General features: G+C 36.4%; 1 protein-coding gene across 1 annotated transcript in view; it reads left to right on the top strand.

The window, feature by feature from the left end:
- The window catches only part of fstl4 (follistatin-like 4), a 159,691-nt gene that overhangs the window by 128,337 nt on the left and 8,934 nt on the right, over nucleotides 1-22,420 (top strand). The window contains 6 exon segments of the mRNA XM_043220811.1: nucleotides 4,234-4,354; nucleotides 7,972-8,133; nucleotides 14,768-14,902; nucleotides 17,905-17,931; nucleotides 19,294-19,412; nucleotides 20,205-20,354. Coding sequence (XP_043076746.1) covers nucleotides 4,234-4,354; nucleotides 7,972-8,133; nucleotides 14,768-14,902; nucleotides 17,905-17,931; nucleotides 19,294-19,412; nucleotides 20,205-20,354 — 714 coding nt within the window.

Here is a 22,420-nt window from a genome sequence, read left to right as displayed (position 1 = left end):
TGTTCATTTGTATGTATGTGTTTTTTATGAAAATCTTAATATACAAAACATGATAGTACAGGGTACCTGCTTGTGAACAAAAATATTTTATTCTTCGTGCATTCTTTTTTTATAAATAAAACAAAGAAATAAACAACATTTTGAACCAAGCCAAAAAATACTATGAATTGGATCCAGAATGATAATCAAAACGTAGATGTATTCAGTCAACACCTCAAAGCTTGACAAACATTATTATTAATCATCGGTCAACATTTCATTCCATAACATTACACAGTTTTGATGCTGTTTTACATAAAGAAGCATATGTTGTTTTCTGTTTCTTCTTTGCTTGCGTATTTTTTTAATTTTGTACAGAAGATGAAGATGCTAGGAACACAAGCCTCACCATATATATAGGAACACAAGTATAGCTATATATATATATATATATATATATATATATGTCGACTTTTCTAAGAATAAGTCAGGTATACGTAAAAGCAATTTTAAGTGAGTACACAAAAAGCAGACCAAAATTATTAAAAGTTGATAAGAAGTATACTAATAGCACAATAAGCTTATTTTCATAAGGGATAGAATCCGACACGTTCCAGACAAACCGTGAATCTAAATAAACACATGATTGCGTCTTGCGCTAGAAAAACGAAACATCCGTATGCGTAATTGTGTTTTGATTGTGAGGAACAGGTCTTTTGAACTGATTGTCTCTGATTCCTCACACGGATCATTTGTGCATTCCCATGAGAAAAAAATTTTTTTTTTCCATATGATTTCTCACTGTTGGCTGATCTTTAAAACGCAGACATATGGTGCGGTTTATAGCTGTGTAGTAATTTGGGTGCATTCGGCATTTGTTGGTTTTTGTCGGTTTCAGTGGTGCGTGACGAGCAGTGATGGGACTTTAACAAGTAATGCATCGCGATATTGCATTTCTCCCATAAAATAGTAACTAATTACCTAGCTATGTTTTCAGGAAGTAAATGCAGTAAGTTATGTATATGTTTGCTTTTTATTTTTAGCATAAAAAAACTTGAAAGTTATATTTTTGGCAAATGAAAAGGCACTTATAATAATAAGCCTCATCACCTCACTCGCAATAACATAAAGGCCTAATTCGTTCTTTACTTAAAGTTCCTGGATATTATTAGAGCGGTGAAGGTGTCTTTTCTGAACCCATGAAAGTATCTCATCATGTATATCATCATGATTAAGGATTAATTTCAGTTCATACATCAATAATACATATATTATGTATCATTGTTATTTTTATTGCAGTTTTAAATTTTATATTACACGTAATTTTCCGCGCTCTTGCGGCGCTTGCTTTTGATGTTTGATCTAATGACTGCGCGGCTTCATGGAGAGTAAATAAGAGAGAATAAGGAAGAATATTGCAGTTTCAAGGTTTTATGAGATGGGATGTTGATGTGAAGCAGTTTAATATAATAACACTTCTCGGATTTGTGCTGAAACATACAGAGCTAAGATGAATTAATAAGCTCTGCTCATTTTTATCAACATCACTTCATCTCTGCTTTTGCTCCTTTCTTTCTCAGTCAACTTGTTGGCTGATAGATGATTGTTAATACAGTTTTAGATACCAGCCAAGATTTGCTATTAGCAGGTATTAGATGAAACTTTGCTGTCTGGGTTTTGGATGTGAGATAAAACAGATATCTTGTGACAGGAACTGGCTTCCAGGGTCAGATCTGAAATTTCTGGCATGGAGACTTGATCTAAACGCATGAATCTACCTGGTCTTGTGGGATAAATGTATCTGGGTGCACTTTTCTGGGACACAAAATACATAACAACAAGTAAATATCACTGCAGTTTCCAAAAGAAATGAACACTAGAGACAGTAAAGTCTTGCAATTCTTTCCACACAAATTTTGTTTTAATCAATTTTTGCAATTAATATGCTGGGGTATTGAAAACTGATGCACATCAACACATATACAGCTTCATATCTATGGGTTTTCATAGACGGACTGTAGAGATGTACTTGAGCTCTGGTTCGAATCTGTAAAAGGACGTTGAAATGGCACGGTTGCATCAGCAAATGCTTTTTAGATGTAGGGCTTATTTTCAACATGATAGAGCATTAACTTTTAGCAGCAGTCCATGGATATTTCAATTCTGACCAACCGCAATACATACCTATATCAACGTAATAAAACAGTGCCAGGGTTCACGTATTGAACCGGTGTTTTAGCCCCACTGAGTGGACATTTTTCTTTGAAACTGTGACCAAACGTGCCGTGAGGTACAAAATGGTGCACCGAGGTACATATTTTTATGAGACCGGGTTGACATGAATGGTAGGCTGTACGGCTGTGGTGTGGTGTACTATAAAACCCTTACAACACAGGAGTAAATGAACTGCTCAGAGTTCAAACTGAAGAAGCTCTAAATTTTAGACAGGTCAAGCCAGAGTCCTGACCTCAATCTGGAGTCTGTTGTGTGATCTGAAGGGAGGAGAAGCGTGCAATTTCACCTCATCTCCTCAAGAAACATTTAGTGCCGGATGCTGGCAATAAAACACGTTCAATAGCGGTAGTGAGTGGCTTTTTTCATTTAGTGCTTTGTGTGTTTGTTGATCAACTATATATATATATATAAAGAGAGAGAGAGAGAGAGAGAGAGAGAGAGAAAGATTTATGTGTTTGACATACAGATGCTTGATTCAGCTAAAAGAGGAAAAATAAAAGGTGATTGGGACTTTTCATTTTCTCTTAATTCTAAGAAGAAAAGTCTGAATTGTGAAAGAAACTTGCAGTTGCATGAAGTCAGAATTGTGAGATTATTTTTTTTTATTATTTATTCCACGGTGGAAACAAAAGACAGAACTGCAAGAAGAACAGATAAAATGTCTTGTTTTGTTATTTGGTTTGCTTTCTTTCTCCCTAATCCCTTTCCTTCTGTTTCCGCTGAAGAATGACAGATGCTTGCCTAGAAAATGTTTTTAAGAAGATTGTTGTTAATATCGTGTTGTGTTTGTGCTGTATGCTGTAAATATCATGGCGTATGAGTAAAGAAATGATTGGTTCACTCCACAACATTTCATTAAATCTCGTATCGTCTCTGATCACTTCATCTCTTTTATTAATAATACACTGTCTTTCGGTAATATAAATGGTGCAGTGGTAGGTTCAGATGATTAGCAAATGATTTCATATTCATATAACATTTATACGGTGCTTCAACGCATTACCAAAAACACGCCGTGTCTAATGGTTTATTAGTTTAAGCATTGTCAGACGGCTCCTCCAGTTAATGTCTTTCTCTCCTCAGAGATAAATCGGCACAGTTGTGTAACAAACACTCATCTCCGATTCATTTCAGAGTGAAAATGTGTCCGTTTCCAAAACCGATGACAGCTAAATTTCCCTTGTGTCTTTGTGTTTTTCAGTGGCTTGAATTAGTGGCTTGCTAACTGTACAGTTCTGATGCTGTTCTTTCGGTTAAACCTCACGACGACCCATTATCTGCCAATTGATTTCAAAAACGTGAATGACAAACTCGTAATTAGATTTGATCTGAAACTGGCAGCCAATACAGCTCCAGTGATGAAAACCGCTACGAGTCCTCCTTATGCGGCATAATATCGGCCTCGCGGCAGAGGTGAGGTATTATCAGTCACATAATCTTTATTTAATAAAAAAAGTAATTAGTTTTTGTGTCGTTGGCTTTCCACAGCGTGGTGTCCTTGGAAGAGAGTCGCTTCTGCCCTCTTCATCCTAAAACTTCGGCACTCGGAGGCAAAGTGGCGTTTTTAACGAAGCCGATCATCCATCTCGCTGGATTAGCGACGACCTCCTAAACAAACAAATCGCTGTTTTGTTCCCAGTACGGCAGTCGAGCCCTTTTCGGTGTGCGCCCTATAAAGCTGCAGGTGTGTTAGGGCTTAAGAGCGAGCTTTCGTGTCCTTAAATCATTTACCCTCTGCAAACTCATATAACTACAAAACAGTTTAATGTTTTAATCCCCCTTGAGTCGGCCCCGAGCCCCAGATGAGGGGATGCATCCTCACAAAACCACAACCGGCTTCATTAATCACGCTAATGCTGGCTATATTTTTAACCCTTACCATTTATCAGCCTGAGAGAGCATGACAGCGAGGAACAAACCCCTGCGCCCGGCGCTCAAGGGACACCGCTGATGCATCGTCTATTCATCCAGTGACTTCCTGCTGTTTTATTCTCTGTCTCTTTCTTCCCGTTCAATTAGGACTTCGGCGATGACGGCTCGCTCTACATCACTAAAGTGACTACGATTCACATGGGGAACTACACCTGTCACGCATACGGCTATGAGGAGCTGTCCCAGACCCACGTGCTCCAGGTGAATGGTTAGTAGTAGAATCTTTCATATATGTTGTCTATTAAAACCGTCAAATGGATAAATGAAGCAGTGTACTTTAATTTTTAATGCAACGTCCATGTTACACAATTTAACTGCAAATGTATTTCTGTGCACTTTTTGTGCAACATACCATAGGTTTACATACCTCACTTCAGGTTTTAAAGAAAAATGTTCACTGAGTGGCGCTAAAACAGTTTCAACAGGTTCAATACGTGAACTCTGGCACGTTTTTATTACGTTGATATAGGTATGTATTGCAGCTGTGAAATATCCATGGACAGTTGCTAGAAGTTAATGCTGTATCATGTTGGAAATAAGCCCTACACCAAATCCTGATAGTGTTAACCAATGCAAAACTGATTTGTTAATGCAAACGTGCCATTTTAACTTACTTTTATGCAGATTTGAACTGTTTTGTCGAAGCGTAGTTAAGCAGGATTGAACTGGAGCTCCTTGTGAACATCTCTGTACTGTACTGTCTATGAAAACACATAGACATGAAGCTCGATATGTGGGATGCTAAAGTTTTCAAATATCCCAAATATTGTTTTGAAGAACATTACGCTTTTATAAAATGTGTCGGTGTGCGAAAAATTATGCTTTTATAAAAGCTGCCTCTAGTGTTCGTTTTTTTCCGGAAACTGCTGTGATATGTGACCAGGTAGAAATAATCATTACAAGCATTACAGTTGCATAATCTTTGTTTTCTTATGATTTGACTGCCAGCGCTCCTCTCGGCACGTTGAGAGAAGTGCAGAGAACATGACGTTACTGTAGTTCTAGACTAAATATGAACGTGCATTTATGCCGAGTTCACATCGCATGCTTTTAAAGTCATCTGATCGCTATTATTTTCTAACAATAGGACCCAGATTGTGGAACCACTCGCTTTTTGGTGCGTTTGCATCGCAGGAACTAGTCTTAAGTGCTCCATTTGGAGGATAACAGCATTTACCTGTTGTCTGCAGTGTAGTGTTCTTTAGTGATATGTAACACTATAAGTTGGCAGAAGAATTGCTCTTGCAATTGCATAAATTGATACACAAAATATGAAACGCAACAATAACTGCTCTGATCACAGCATCCTCCATTCACCGGTTGTTGACGTACGTTCATGCCATGCAAAAAAATACATAGCTGTCAGCCGCTTCAGATTTCCTGCTGCTGCTGCGAATGCAACCAGGAAAACGAGGGAGAAACAGGATCTCTAGAACCACCCTGCTGGCTAGTCCCTAGAACTAAAGTGTGAAAGCCTCTATTCAGGTGGTCACGTTGCACGATGGATCAGCGACAGGTCACACGCTGAATAACTTTACAATCGGAAGCATCGCCACAACTCTGTCTGGTCCACAAACACACACGAGAAGAGAAGAGAAGAGCTCACATGTGTACAGTTCTCAGGCAAAAAAGATTACGGAGGAGGAAACAGTTGTTGTGATGTGATCATCTGTAACTCCTCCCCGAACGTCTCTTTCATTGGTCATTGCCAATATATTAATTCAGTCAGAACTCAGTTCAGACAGCAGGATCTTAAATCGCCGACGGATCCAGATATTTTGCATGTGAAATATTTCAAAGGCATTGTGATACAAGCAGCAATTTACCTCAGATTTCAGGCATTGACAGCTCTCCCAAGTGGATACTTTTCATGTGGCAGTGAGTGCTATCAAACCTGAAAGAGGAACTCAAAAATGATTACGCATATAATTCTTGTAGCAGCATTGTTGTGCGTTATATTCCCCTTTATAGTGCGGCTAAATAGGGTACTTTATTCTTTACCCTTGTTACAGCATAACTTCACATGTAATTATTATTAATTATATTTATTACCAACATGTCCTCAATCAGAGTTCGGTTTGAGGTTGTGTGTATTGTTAATAATGTGATAAATGCATATAACTACAATAACTAAAAAACTAAAAATGATAGTTGTGTTTTAGTCAGAAGATAATGAGTGGAGACATTGTTTCACTGAAGCACTAGCAGGTGATAATACATATATACATATCTAAAAGTGCATAAAAATTTTTTTATGTAGTTATTAAAGAGAGAGTGAATGTGAATTTCTCACGTATGTGCAGGATTTCCCAAATCCCCAAAGAATTTTAATGTCACTTGGGCATAAATGCTTAGTGTGTGTGTGTGTGTGTGTGTGTGTGTGTGTGTGTAGAGAGAGAGAGAAAAAAAAACTGAATGTGCACAGTTCAGTGGTTTTATACCAACGACCCTAAAGTATAATCATCCCATGCAAGAAATATAATTGCATTATATAATTAACCTTCATGATGCCACTGTACTAAAGCCAAAGCATTTACTAAAATATCGTATTAAGTCACGTTTTTCTCATTTTTACATTTCTTTTTAAAAATTGTATTTATCTGTGAAGCACTTTTCTCAATAAGTATAATTCCAAAGCAGCATGTTTAAATTATAATCATACATAATGATGATTGCAATGCGGTCAACAGACCTGGGCAATGAGAGTTTCCCAAAAACATCATACGCTTAAGTAGATCAGAGACCGTTCATTTTAGATCATTCATGAAATTATTTTACGCACCAGTGAATGCTGGGATATCTGCTAATAAAATGATCGTGCCAGAGGAATAGTACTTCATTATGTCTGGTCTCTCGTTATCATCTCAGTCGGCTTTTATGATGTTTCATGAATTCAGTCCTGTGTTTTAATATGGTTTTCACTCTTCAAACGTTGCAGCGTGTATGTTGCAAAATGAAAAATTCTATTAAAATTATGAAAGGGTTATAATACAAAGAGTGAGCGAGGCTATATACAGAAGAAGAGCAAAGATGCTCCCTTTATAATCAATGAAGACGATAGTTTTTTGTTTTTTTTTATTTGAGCCGGAGTAAATGAAGACTCTCATTATAATAAAAAAAAATTGCCTTTATTGGTTATAACGAAACCATTTGAGTCGGCAGAGCTCATAATGAACAAACTCTGGGATATTTAACAGATTCTAGTTAAAAAGCCTCTGATTGGTCATTGGTCACATGCTCAAAAAGTGTGTCTGTGATTGGCTACAATTCTTAATGCTACAAACTCACACTGTAAATAAAAGCTTTTGCTACTCTTAACACATGAAAACATTAATACAGGAACACCTGAAAGCAGCTGCCTATCAGGGGGAACTAGAATGACCCAGAAAATATTGAATAGCCCCATATATACAGTATAATAACGCTGAACAACTGAACATAAGAGCTATTTGAAACGGTTGCAATGGAAGCAGTTTTCACCTTTTGATCATTCAACCGTTCAATTACAAGGCACCGTTCTCTATCGAGGCATATGAAGGCACATAAACAAACAAAGATAACAATCCTGTTTCCCTTGCTGTAGAGAGAAAAAAAAAACTGAAAGGATTTTCAATTAACAGAGACAATAAGCGATACTGCGAGAGAGCTTGTTTTGTCTAATTGAGGAACCCCGAGACGGGACGCATGTTTGCGGCTCACATGCATTTCAGTAAATGACCGTTTCTGACTTACACAAGGAAGGGAATCCAAATCAAAGCAATTATTCTGGCCTTGATTCACTTTCTCTGTTGTTCACAGTCTGCTTCTGTCTCTTTGTCCTTCTAGTGCCTCCAGTAATCCTGGTGTATCCGGAGACTCAGGCCCAGGAACCCGGCGTCGCTGCCAGCCTGCGCTGCCATGCAGATGGTATTCCAAACCCCAAACTCACCTGGCTGAAGAACGGCCTGGACCTGCAGCCGCACGGATCCAAGCAGATTTCACTTCTCGGTACAATCCTCAGCTTTTATTTACTTGTTTATTTGTCCTTTATTTAAAGCTGCAGGCCGTAAATGTTGCCTCTTTGTCGCCACCTCTGAAATTCCAGCTGCTTGCGGAATGATTGTTTTTTGCGGGAGGCTCCAGCGCAGATGAATCGAATGTTTTGAAGAGTATATGTAGCTGTCAGTCATGTTTACTGTACTTCGCAGTCGCAGATTCTAGCCTACTGTCATCTGAACCAAGAACAAATCTGCTACTTTTGTTCTGACCAATTGACGAAAAAACAATGGTGATTTAATCTAGCGATTGGTTAGCTCGTATTACATCAAAATATGCTTTATTATCAAATTTGTATTTGTACACACAGTATTGCGTGACTATGATTATAGTGTATATTAGCATGTACATTTACAGTCGAATGTAATTGTTACGCCATTCGAATATCATATTAAGAAATCATTTTAACCCAAAAAGGAAATTACCCTTCATTCAAACTGGTTTCTTTAAAATGCAAATCTTGTGTTTATCTGTAATCAGAAGCACATTTAAAACTGGAATATCATGCTATTTCAATTATATGTGTTTCATAAACACATAATCTTTTCTGGATGACAGTCTGCCATCAAATAGATTTTTTGACGTGATTTGTGAGAATAGTCTATAATTAAACAATGTAGGATCCTCACGTGCTGTAGCCTACTAGCTGGGAAAACTTCTTTATGTTTACAGACGTGGCATAACGATGCAGTACCATGCTTGAATTTTCTGTTTTCTAAAATTAGAAAACATTATTTTAAGATGTTGTGAATCAGGCTAAAGTAAGGCCATAGTTTCGAACACTGGCTGATTATTTACTTGCTGAAATATTGATGCCGGATCATTTTTAACCAAAACAAAGATACAGACTGCAGTTTTAGCCAGATAAAACTTTCTGGGGTCATCGGATGCACCCCATCTTGTTGTTTTTTAAACACAATAAATGATAAACTTTCTTAAATAATGCAGATCTCAGTTTCTAGAACGTGTGGCTCCTCCTACAATTGTTGATTGACACTATTGTTTTACCTAAGACCCATCCTGAGTTAATTGTCATCAGTCCTCCATCGTATTGACACCGGAGCAGATGTAGACAAGAATGCCTCCTAAGCAATCAAGGTGTTTTAATGCACCACGGAAGAGAGGGGCGGGGTCAGCAGAGCTCATTAGCATTTAAAGGGAAATGCAACAATACTTGTTGCTGTGAACAGAGATGATTTTACCAATGTAAAAAAATGCTCTACAGTTGAGAAATTTTAACCTAAGTGTGTGATAGACTTTTCATTAAGACCCTAAATAACCATATCAAGCTGGGTGATAGAACGGAGATGCAAAATGGTTTTATAAATAAACAGGTATCAGTGATTATGTCTGCGTTGATAATCTCAGACATGTATGTCTGCAAGATGTCTGTTAAAGATCTGGAAAGCATCTGGAAAGCATCTGTTTTCTGACAGACGTCTGTAAAATGTCAGTTAAACATCTTAAAGACATCTGATAAACAGATAGGAAACGTCTTATAGAATTGTTGCAGCAAAAACTCAAAAATTCGCCTTCCAAAAAATAAAAACCAACCAACTCATGATGGGTAGTAACATTACAATTGAATATTTGTACCTGTGCGCACCATGATACGGAGAGTCCAAAAGAGCCTAAAAGTTGGATAGACAGATAAACCATAGATAAACAGACAGATGCGTAACGGGCAGATCACGTAACTAAGCGTATGAAAAACATCACTGGATTATAGACGTTGCTGGCAGATGTCAGTGCTGTGGGAGTCAGTTTGTGGCTCCCTGCAAGGACGATGATGATAATAATAAAAACAGTGCATGAAAGGGGCTCGTTCGGAGGGGCCTGTCGATTCCTGCGTGGTGGTGTATTGTTTACAGAGTAGCCCCTTATTAGAAAGCACTTTATTGGTTGAGTGCAGTCCATTACACCCTGTAATAGGCTGTTATTTGGATCAGATGCTTGTGCTGCTTAAGTTGTGTATGAAAAGACGAGACCTTCAAGGTCTCATTTCTCTCATTTATTTGTTTCAGCTCCATCGTTTCTCAGCAGCCCGCTCAGGTTATTTATTTGCTGTGCGGAGGTTTAATGTAACCGATAGTTTCAAGCATTTGTTTCTCCGGCCCATTATTGGGCTCGTCTGCCTGCTTTCATTTTCCTCACGCATGAATATTTTAGAAGCGCTCCTTTCAAGCTCCCCTGTTCCTGTTTGTGTCCACAAAAAATATTTACAGCATCAAGATAAAAGATGATTTCATCACAAAGTCTGAAATATTCACTTTCGCGGGATGACAAATAACAGGCCTGGCTCAGAGCGGAGACACAATGTGTCATTTTGTGTCGACGGATTTTTGTTTTCTGCTGTAGAGAAAGATGGATAGACTTGTAAGCTTACTGATGGCGGCACAAAACCCACTCATGATTTATACTCATAGACAACGCAAGGTAAACAGCCACAAACCATACTTTACATCCAGGTTTCCCACCTGAGGTTCCAGCTAAGAATTAAATGAATCGTCAAAATAGAAAACGTGACTAAATAATTTCGTTAACACTTAAAGCCTTTATAATGCATGTTAATATGCATATGCATTAATATTTAATATGCATAATGCATATTAAAAGTATTCTTAATGCATCAATTATGCATTGTATGATGTCATAAATATTTGTAATCACACTTAGAACAATCTATTTATTGTTACACTTTAATAAAAAAAACATTGCATTCAAACACAACATTAAAACCTTCAAATGTAATATGAAAAAGTAAATGTGTCACATTTTAAAATATGATCAAAAGTAACACTAAAAAAGATTCAATATTGTATTTGCTTACCATGTGGTTACTATAATTGTTTGGTTAAATTATTAATAATAATAATGCTAAACTCTGCATCAAATATTAAATTCTAGTCTCTGGGGAACTAAATATTTCAATACATATGTTCAACTAAATATTTGACTAAATAAGTTAACTGCCAATCACTGGTTTAATAAATTAAGGGGGTGTTACATATTCAAATAATATGTTTATGGTGTTTTTTCCCATTACAGTATAGGTTTTTTTTGTCCTTTTGAGAAATAAAGTCCCATCTCACAAGTTGAATTATTCTAGTGGAAACAAATATCATGGATTAATAACTGTTACCTAAAAGGCAACTCAAATTATATACTGTACTGAAAATTAATGTGCTGGAAATTACATTTTAAATATACAATACAACATTTTTTTATTTTTTATTTTTTGTGAATAGGCTAAACTATTCAATTTTATTTTCACTTCCATTTTTTGCTGTTCAATAAATAATGAATAGGCGTTGGCTTTGATTTCTTCTTAGTTGTCACTCTTCACTCACAGTCTTCTCATATGCTGTTTGTAGTCAAAGTGAAATATTATTGATGTTACACACTCGGTGTAAACAGATACTAACATTCATATTTCATGATGGATTTTCATAGTTTAAAAGGCAAAGTCTGCCTCTGGGACAAAAGTAAAATACAATAAAACCAAACATAAAAGTAATTTGAAAGGAAAAGAAGGAAAAGAAAAGGCTGAACTTTAAAGGCAAGGAAAGTTTTAAAGTTAAAATCAACCTTTGGGAGGTGTAGCTGAAGGAGGTTTAGTTTGCAAACCTGTAGGAAAAACACGTGCTGTTTTTATTGAATCTCACGTCAGCGTTAGAGCATTCGGTACACGTTCAAAAAATGTAATAAAGTTAAGGCATAATGGCCGGGTTCACAGACGGGGCTTAGCCTAAACCAGGATTAGGCCATAATTAAGACATTTTTATGAACATGCCTTTGAAAAAAGCATTACTGTTCTGCATCCTGAGACAAAACAGATCAGTCCGTGCAAGATTCATTCAGCTGAAAGAACTCAGACTTACATTTTAGTCTAAGATAGGGGGATTTCATCAGCATTAATACATGGGGTTGAACTGTATACGGATTTAATGCACATCCTTAGTATCATTGAACCTTTCTTTTTTCACCTTTTTCCTTTCTTTAGTATATCGTGTGTGTGTGTGTGTGTGTGTGTGTGTGTGTGTGTGTATGTGTTTATGTCTTTGAATTAACAAAAGCTGCATGCATTATGACTCTTATTCACAGTATTTACATTTCAGCATGTCACACCGCATTCAGAAAATTATTTCAGTGACACTTATGTTTAGGGACCAATTCTAACTATTAACGAGTTGCTAAATTACTCAAACATTGGCTGCTTATACTAATAATATGTTAATAATTTATTCTGCATGAACTAATCCTACACCATTCCTAAATGAGTGAGAAACAAATATGCATATATATATATATATATAATGAGACTATATATATATATATATATATATATATATATATATATATATATATATATATACTGTATATAACCTACCTGCTGTACACGAATGCAGCAAAATATGCTGCTATTATGCAGAAAAAATCCATATAAAAGTATGAGCTTTTCCAGAAGCTCTCGTCTGAACTGGGTTTGTATATTGATAATACAATGGGATCAGCAGATGGATGGAAAAGTAGAGTGGTGGAGATGAGAGAATGAAGGTGAAGTGTAGAGAATAGAGAGAGAGCGAACTCTCCTGCGTGTGTGTGATCTCTGACACGCACATAAAAGCATGCGTGTGACGCAGACGGCGTTCAGAGACGCTTGTGCTGTGATCAAGGTGAGCCAGGCATCTGAGAACTTCACCAAGCTCACACACACACACACACACACATCAGCTTGTCAGTTTACAAGCGCTGCTTTGATTTGAGGATTGCTTGTTTATCTGTAACGCTGCGTAATTGGCTTCACGCTCATTACCGCAAACACTGCTTCGTTTGGTGACTGAATCCCGCAATCTCTGAGGTGATGTCATAATGAATGACTCTGTAAAGTGCTTGTACGAGACGCACCGGATAGACAATGAGCTCGTGTAAACGCTTTACCAAAAGCCGGTCACGACGTTTTTAACGGCTGAACATTTTTTTATTCATGAAATCCATTTGGAAATGAAAGCAAAGTCATTTGCGGTGTTTTTATGGCTGAATTTAATTAACATCAAAGCTCAATACGAATAAAAGTGAAACCATCAAAGTAACTGTGTGTGTGTGTGTGTGTGTGTGTGTGTGTGTGTGCCCACATTTCATCAAAGATCCCAAACAGTCTTCAAAAATCACACAGCATATAATAAAAAACTACTATGTACTTGCATTCAAATGCTAACCCTATACAGTAAGGTTCACTTAGTTAACATTAGTTAAGGCATTAACCAGTAATGAGCAATACATTTATCACAATAAGTATTCATTTTATTAATGTATTAAAATGCAACTGTTCATTGTTAGTCCATGTTAGCTCATGTCCATTTATTAACAGACACAACACATGTGTTTGGAAATGTTGAAATTAACGGAGAATAATAAATGCTTAAGAAGTATTTTCAGCTGTTAATTAATGTAGTTAACTAATGTTAAGAAATGGAACCTTATTGTAAAGTTACCATGTAAATGAATCATTTGATTCAAGGAACTTAATGTACCTGCTCATATTTTAAAATATACCTGCATGCAATATACTGTTGACTTTATTCCAAAAAAGATATTGTTTAGAGGAAGGAAAAAAAACGATGAGTATGATTGCATGATGCATGTTTTTAAAACATTGAGAAATACTGCATATATTCTTCAAAATCTGTGTTCAAAACAAGAAACTCAGTGAGTTTCGGAAACACGTGAGCTGAATAAATAATTGTAAGCAACCTGACGAAATGCTTTTTACAGTTCACGTATTTGTGAAACAGTCATGCCAGCTAACAACTTGAAATGTACATTCAGCTCAACTTTAGAGACACCATTTCTGCTGAAGAAACAGACAGCCAATAAATAGTATTGGACTTTATAACCTGGCACAGTATGCTACACCACAGGGAAACCTTTATGGGTTTTAAGAATGCCTTCACCCAAAGCTCTGTCTATGAAAAATGTTATTGGTTGACTGTGGGAACAAACACCTCAAACTTACTTTTGAGATTTATGTTATTGCCCTGTAGTCGCTTGTTGGTTTTGTTAGAGGCATTTTTCTATGCTGTGTGTGTGTGTGTGTGTGTGTGTGTGTGTGTGTGTGTGTGTGTGTGTGTTTGTCCCATATGACTTTTTTTGAAAATGTAAAAATGTTTGTAGTTTCTTGTAAGTGGGTTTAGGTGTAGGGTTGGTGAAGAACAATACAATATATGGACAGTACAGTATAAAAAACATTTTGCCTATCCCCATATTCCCCATAATTCACAAAAACTTCTGTGTGTGTGCATCTGGTATCACATTATGGGGGCCAAATGTCTCCACAAAGACAGTAATACTAGTAAATTTTGACCTTGTGGGGACATTTTTTTAGCCCCCATGAGGAAACAAGCTTATATATTGCACAAAATGGAGTGTATTGAAAATCTGAAATAGCAAATAGTTTCCTGTAAGGGCTAGGGTTAGGTGTAGGGTTGGTGTTGGGCAATAGAAAATACAGTTTGTACAGAATAAAAACCACTAGGCTTATGGAGAGTGTGTGTGGATGCACTGAATCGTCTAACTATTATTTCAGCTAACGGCAGTGAGCTCCACATCGGAAGTGTGCGCTATGAAGACACCGGGGCTTATACCTGCATCTCTAGAAACGAGGTTGGCGTGGATGAAGACATCTCATCTCTGTTTGTGGAAGACTCGGCACGAAAGACACGTGAGTGATGATACTGAAGCTGTTTCAACACAGACTGCTATGTTTTTTTTTTTTGTGAACTATGTTTGCTTACACGTTATGATGAGATACTGAAAATGAGAGAAAGGTGTTGGATAGAATCTATAGAGCCATGTTAAATCCATTACCAGTTTGCTTTTTCTGATTTATTTTTTCCTGTATAAATCCAAAAAAATACTGAATAGTCGATTAATTTTAAATAATAAAATGCAAAGAATTTAACATTTACATAAAAACACAGATTTCACTTTTAATTTTTTTCATAGTCCTATACATTTAATTATGCATTTAAAGCAACCTTAAATATATATATATATATATATATATATATATATATATATATATATATATATATATATATATATATATATATATATATATATATATATATCCTAAGGTTGCTTTTTATTTTTACCAAATTATGTTTTGCACTTTAATATTTCTGGATTCCATTTTAATTGTTCAGTTGAGTTTAACTGAAACTAAATTAACATATACAACTTTGCTGTCGAATTTTTTCTTCTCTCAGAAATTCTGTGCTGTGTATTTTTTTTTTTTAAATTGCTAATCAAAATAAGGCATACCACATTCACACTTTAGTGCATCTTTAAGCTAAATGAAAATAAAACCAATTAATTGTGAATCTAAAATCCCTCCATTCATGCCAAATTCTATTCTATTCTACATTCTGCATTATACATTAAATTCCATATTTATGAGTGGATTCCAGAGTTCCAGAGGTGTTCTGGCAGACTGCTGCTCACTATAATGTGGACTGTTGGTTCAGTCATTACTGGCAAGAATTTACAAGTCAGCTCACATGTAGTGAAGCCACCAATGCGGAAAGGGCAGTTTGTCATTAATAAGGTTTTAATGGTCATACAGCAATAAACATCTGTAGATGTGAACAGCCCTGTGATGTCCGTGCACACGTGCCAATCCCTGTTTCAGAAATGACACACATTTTCTGGACTGTTAAATTTACAGTGTTTAATTAGAGTCAGATGAAGGTCTGTAGATCTCAGTGTGTCAAGTGAACGGGAGATTCTTTTACAGTCCATTTTGGTTACGCTGTAGTTTTAAAGAGACAAAAGTAGCGGTCCCCAAAATGCAAGTCAGCGACTGCAAATAAAAGAATAAAAAATCAATTGCAAATTAAAAAAAGTGTCATTTTATGGTTGCATCTGTTAGTTGCTTATTAGCATGCATTTTCCTAGAATATTAGCCATTTATTAGTGTTAATTAAGCACCTATTAATGCCTTATTCTACATCCCTAATCTACATCCCTAACTAAAAAGGGCAAACAATTATTTATATTTTATTAGCTGCAATCCAGAGCCTCAGGCGAACGAGAGATTTTTTTCTCACAAAGGTCATTTCAATTAATAGGTTCAATTCACTTTAGTGTAGTTTACTTAATCATGCAATGACATAACATATATTATTAAATTAGCCAATAATGATGTGCCATTTGGATGTTTTAATGCATAGAAAAGTGGATATCTAAAGCATATAAAATTAATAAAATAGTCATAATCAGCCCACCTTTTTACATACACATACTGTACAGTGCTTTGATGCAACCTGTGTTGTTAAAAGCGCTATATAAATAAAAATGATTGATTGATTGATTGATTGATTGATTGATTGATTGATTGATTGATTGATACACAATAAGAAACCAAACAAAAGATGTCAATTTCACCGCTTCTTTCAAGTGCTTGGTTCACACTTGGTGTATGTTAGTGTCTCATCCACCAGTAACTTGTAGATCTGTGCTTTTCCGAGCCGTGAACTGTTTCAGAACTGGTTCGGTATGATTTTGTTCATCTTGAGGAATTCACCAAAAATAAAGAATGATTTGTGAAGCAAACATCACTCCTTTTTGCCTGAAGCTCAGCTTACAGATTAATGCTGTAAATAATGTTCAGTTTCTTTCACGGACCAGTTGTTTCGCTTCCTAAGACCCCAATACCTTGTCAGAAGCCATGGGTATTAATTTAGTGTCTGCTTTTTTTGACCCTCAAAGTGATCACAGAGTCAGTCTCTTCCTCTTGCGGCTTATTTTTGATTCTAAAAGTTACAAAACATGAAACAAATGTAGCTAGTGTTCCCCGTCTAAAACACACGTTCTCTCTCTGAGAGAATCACGAGTATCTTATAATAAATTGGCCATATTTTCTCTAACCCCGTGTCCTTCTTCAATATAAAAGGCTTAATAAAAGACAAGTGACAAGTCCAATATAAAGAGGTCAAAGGCTGGTTCTTTTGCATTTAAATCATTTCACATAAGACCTTTGAAGAAGTATTTTATTTGTTAACCCTCATGTTTGGGGCCAGACAGACCTCAAGGCCATTTTAATATCTCTGACACTGAGCTAGCAGATTGATATTTCGTGAGTTTTTGAAAACTGAGTATAAATTTTCACTTTGATAACACGCATGAAGAACCATCCCCCACAAATATGTACTTGCGGTAAGTTTGAGTTCCACATAAAAACATCAATTCAGTACAAAAAGATTTCTGCAAATTGTTGTGTTGCGTCAGTCATCATAAAATGACGTATGACTGCCAAAAATGTGTTTATTTAAATGCATTGTGTGGACTTTTTACACCAATCTCACGGTAATTCATACATGTTGTACTAGGTGCAATTCATGCATGATCACAGAACTACACGTCACCGTATTTAACAGTTATTAATACAAAAGTAAAATATGCGAAGATATTTCCATGAAGTTTGTAACCAGGCTGTTTTGGTCACCATTGGCCTCCATGGACGTCATTGGTCACAGCCTGGTTACAAAATATCTTCCTTTGTGTTCAAAAGAACAAAGAAATTCATACCGGTTTGGAACTACTTGAGCATGAGTAAATGCTGACAGATTTTTCTTTTTTTTTCTATTATACCGTAAACATCCAGGGTGTGTTTCTCTGCTGTCCACTAACTGTCCTCTGTGTTTCCTCATGCTGTCCATCTAGTGGCCAACATTCTCTGGAGGGAAGAAGGTAAATCCGCTTGAAACTCTGGTTTTCTGTCTGATTAGTGTTCGTGTTAGAAACATTGTGAGAGACACTCTGATAACTGTGTGTGGACCATTTGTTGCTGAAATGAATCCAGGCATATTTGAAGCATGCATTAATATAATGGTAAAAGAGTTAGAAGTGCTAACGACTTTATTACAACACACCACATCATGTTCTAGTCAGGTACAACAAGGTTTATATTGACACGTTTATAACACGTTTCGAGGGAAAGCATATTCTAGAAGTGGTTTGTTTTGCTTAAAATCTTATAAATGTCTGAGGACACACATACTTCAGCTGAAGTAAATAAGTTTATTGATTCTGTTTATTTTTTTAAAATACAGAAATAAAAGATTCTGAAAGCTTAATTTTATATGGCTTTACAGAAGCAACAACAGATATTTGTGATCAGAGAAACCACAAGCATTGCTATTCGAGTTTGAATAGTAAGCAGCAGGTTCTTTTAGTAAAAAAACGTAACTTACTTAAAGGTTGTGAGTCAGAAGCGCCAGACTGTTCTGGAATTGCCTCTGTGTACAGCCAGCATAGACAGGTTCAGGAATCATTTCTCCGTAAACGCTCTATTATTTGTCTTGAACTGTGTTGTAAATACAACTTAACCACTTATTTCTAGTCATGTCCTCTGCCTTCTTTCTTTGCATAAACATTTAGGTGGTGTATTTTTGAAAATAAAGCCACTCTGTGGCGTAGTGGCGTGTTTTAAAGAGCCGTTTTATGGGGATGTGTCATAACTTTTATAAAGAATATCTCTTTTGTTTTTGAGAGTTTAGCCTTTGCAACTTTAGAGATGTTAGCAATGTAATAAGAGCTTGTAACACTCCAAAGAGAAATGAAAACTTGAAATTGCATCATAAAATGTTGCATCATTGCATCATTTAAAATGTTATTCCACGGTCAACAAAATATGAACTAGGAACCCATGTAACTCAGAGACACACTACCATACACCCCAACAGTCACAATTCCCTTTTTAATTTTCATTTAAAATATCCAAACAAACAAATGCATCCACCACCTCGACTCACGCTGATGACCGGCACTGATCATGCACAGCTTACCTGTGACCATGTGTTTTTACACCTTCTGCTTTCTGACAGCGTGACAGCTCTGTGCTCACGTGACCGCGCTAATTAGCAGCTGTGGTTTGCTGCCACAAGACAGACCTGCAAATGCACTTTTTGGAGTGGTTTCAGGAGATTTTAATAACCTCTGCTGTCTGACCGGATGACGGCCGCATTGTTTGAAAGCATTTTCTGCCCCGGTGCCATGCCGTTTGATGTAACGATGTGTGTGATGTTGTGTGTGTGTGTGTGTGTGTTGTAGGACTCAGTGTAGGGAACATGTTCTACGTTTTCTCCAGCGAAGGGATCACCATACTGCAGCCCGGCAACTGTGAGATTCGCAGGCGCATCCCGCGAACAGAGAGGATTCTGGGTAGCTATGTAAGTCTTGGCTCAAACCCAAAAGAAATAAGAGTATTATGCTAATACATTCATTCATTCATTCATTCCCATAATTCTTGTTTGTGCAAAAGCAAACCATTATCATTAGCATAATATACACTACGGTTCAAAAGGTAAGATTAGAACACTTTCTCATTAACTGTGACTTTTCTCTCAATAATTTGCTCCTTGTTAATAATCAGGAAGATAGTAAAGTTTAGGTATTGTGTAGGATTAGGGATGTAGAATAAGGCTGTGTAGAATAAGTCATTAATATGTGCTTAATTACTATTTATAAATGGCTAACACTCTAGAAATATGCATGCTAAGCAACTTTTTTTTTTTTTTGTAACACTTCATTTAAAGCCTTTATATATACACTGTATAATAAATTGTAAAACTAATTGTAATGTATATTTTAAAGGAACAGTTTACCCAAAAATTTAAATGAAGTTATATTCAAGTCAACATAGGTGTATATGACTTTCTTCTTTCAGAAGGTAAAAATATATGATTTAAAAATCATAAATATAATAATAATATTTGGAGGTGGGCATGTTTTGACACGTAAAGGATAAGGGATTTCACAGTGATGAACCATTTCTAGCTCCACAAAGAACCTTCAAGTGAAAAAGACCATTTCTTTTAAGTCTAAAGAATATTTTAATAATATACTCTTTACGTTCCATAGAGGTTCAAGGTTCTTCATGAAACCAACAACGCCAATGAAGCACCTTCATTTTAAGAGTGCGCAGACGCATTGGTTCAAGCACATGTCCTTGTTTCCTGCAGGAAGAACTGTGTCCCAGCAGCACGGGCGTCTCTTCACGGGAGTGTGTATGGGCATCGGCGGTCAGCGTGAGGGACAAGTATGTGTACGTGTCTCAGCCGCTTCAGAACAGACTGCTGCTGATCGACACACAGGCGCAGAGAGTCATGCAGGTGAGAGGCACACAGTGGAAATCTGTGAAACGTACACTAAAAGTAAAGAAAGGGCAGAAATGATATGGTGAAAACACGGCACCAATGTTTTAGGCTTTACACAGAACATATTTTGTTAACTGATATGTTATTAAACCCCTGTTAAAGTCCTAATATGTGACCACAAGACCAGTCATAAGGGTCAAGTTTTTAAAATTGAGATTTGAAATGATCTGAAAGCTAAATAAATATGCTTTCCATTGATGTTTATGATAGGGCAATATTTGGCAGAGATGCAACTATTTGAAAATCTGGAATCTGAGGGTGAAATATTAAGGAAATCACCTTTAAAGTCGTCCAAATGAAGTTCTGAGCAATGCATATTACTAATAAAATAAATATATATCCTAGTGATGAAGAAGAAATCTTTCATTTTGACCCATACAATGTATTGTTGGCTACTGCTACGAATATACCCTACTTTGACAGGTTTTGTCTCTTTATAATATACTACAACCTGATGAGAAATACAGGTGAAGAATCAAAAGCTCATCACAAGCTGCCTTTTCAAAAGCTGAAGTAAATAATAGTACGCACAAAATACACAAAACACAATCACGACAGCACATGACAGTAAAATAATAATAAAAAAAAACATTCATCAATATATCATGAGGTTCTTCCAGCATTAGTTATAAAAGTCTTGAAGTGCTGAATGACTGTCACTGTCTTCTGTAGTTTGTTGTAGTTTGTTCTTGGCTGAGCTCCTGTGATCATGTTAGGAGCCGTGACCTTGTGACACGTCCACACGACCCGAGACACGCTGCTGTTTGTCAGCTAGCTTTTATCTTACCACACACACACACACACACACACACACACATCTCACTGTGTGCATTCATCCTACGGTTTTCATTGTCCTCTGTGTATTGATTGTGTTTCCATATAAAAAAAAACATAAGTCCAACATCATATTTGATATGTGCAAAGCATCCACTTTTCTATTTTTTAAGCTGTCTTTGAAAGCAGTAAATTATGGACAGAAAACATGGTTGGCTAATGACGTGAATAAAAGTTTTTTCCTGGACAACAGTGAGGTTTCATGAAGAGGAAAACAAGACTTTCTCTGACGTCTCCTGCTCATCAGATGTTTCTCCTGCACTGTAAAAAAAATTAACGTTATTTTAATTGTGTAAAACACTGTAAAATTGTTAGGGATAAATTCTTTTAAAAGCATGTAATTTAATTTTATGGTAAAATATTGCTATGCTTTGCATACATCAAATATTTCTGATGTTGGGGTTGTGTTTTTTTTATATGGAAACACAATCAATACAGAGAACAATACAGTGTGTGTGTGTGTGTGTGTGTGTGTGTGTGTGTGTGTGTGTGTGTGTGTGTGTGTGTGTGTGTGTAAGATAAAAGCTGACAGTCTCGGGTCGTGTGGACGTGTCACAAGGTCACGGCTCCTAACATGATCACAGGAGCTCAGCCAAGAACAAACTAGAACAAACTACAGAAGACAGTGACAGTCATTCAGCACTTCAAGACTTTTATAACTAATGCTGGAAGAACCTCACGATGTTCTTCGGATCAGTGTTGTGAATGTTTCTCCTACCTCCATGATGAACTCAGATCTTTTAGTTTGCACAGTAACTTTTACATGCAAACCTAACTCGCTGTAACTAAAAATGACAAAACAACTAATACTTTAACTAAAATTAATAAAATAAAATATAAAAATAAAAACTGTAATACAATCCGAAATCTAAAAATGTCGGGACGTTTTTTTATATTTGAATAAAATAAAAAAAAAGAATTTAAAATCACAATTGAATATAGATAACATAACAAATGTTTAAACTAAGAACGGTTAAACAATGTTATGCACAAAACGAGCTCATTTATAAATTGACGCCTGCTATGGGTCTCAAAACAGGGCATGTTTATCATTGTGCAGCATCTCCACTTCTTTTCAAAATGTCTTTTGAAGACGTCTGGACATCCAGGTTATGGGTTATAGGTTTGGGTGGTTTCTGGAAGTATTCCTGGGCCCATTTAGTGCGGATGAGTGATGCAGTCTTCAG

Source organism: Puntigrus tetrazona, chromosome 21 (genome assembly GCF_018831695.1).
Source record: "Puntigrus tetrazona isolate hp1 chromosome 21, ASM1883169v1, whole genome shotgun sequence".
Taxonomy (NCBI): Eukaryota; Metazoa; Chordata; class Actinopteri; order Cypriniformes; family Cyprinidae; genus Puntigrus; species Puntigrus tetrazona.
The sequence above is the reverse complement of the archived record's forward strand: the minus strand, read 5'-3'. Positions and strand labels throughout refer to the sequence as shown.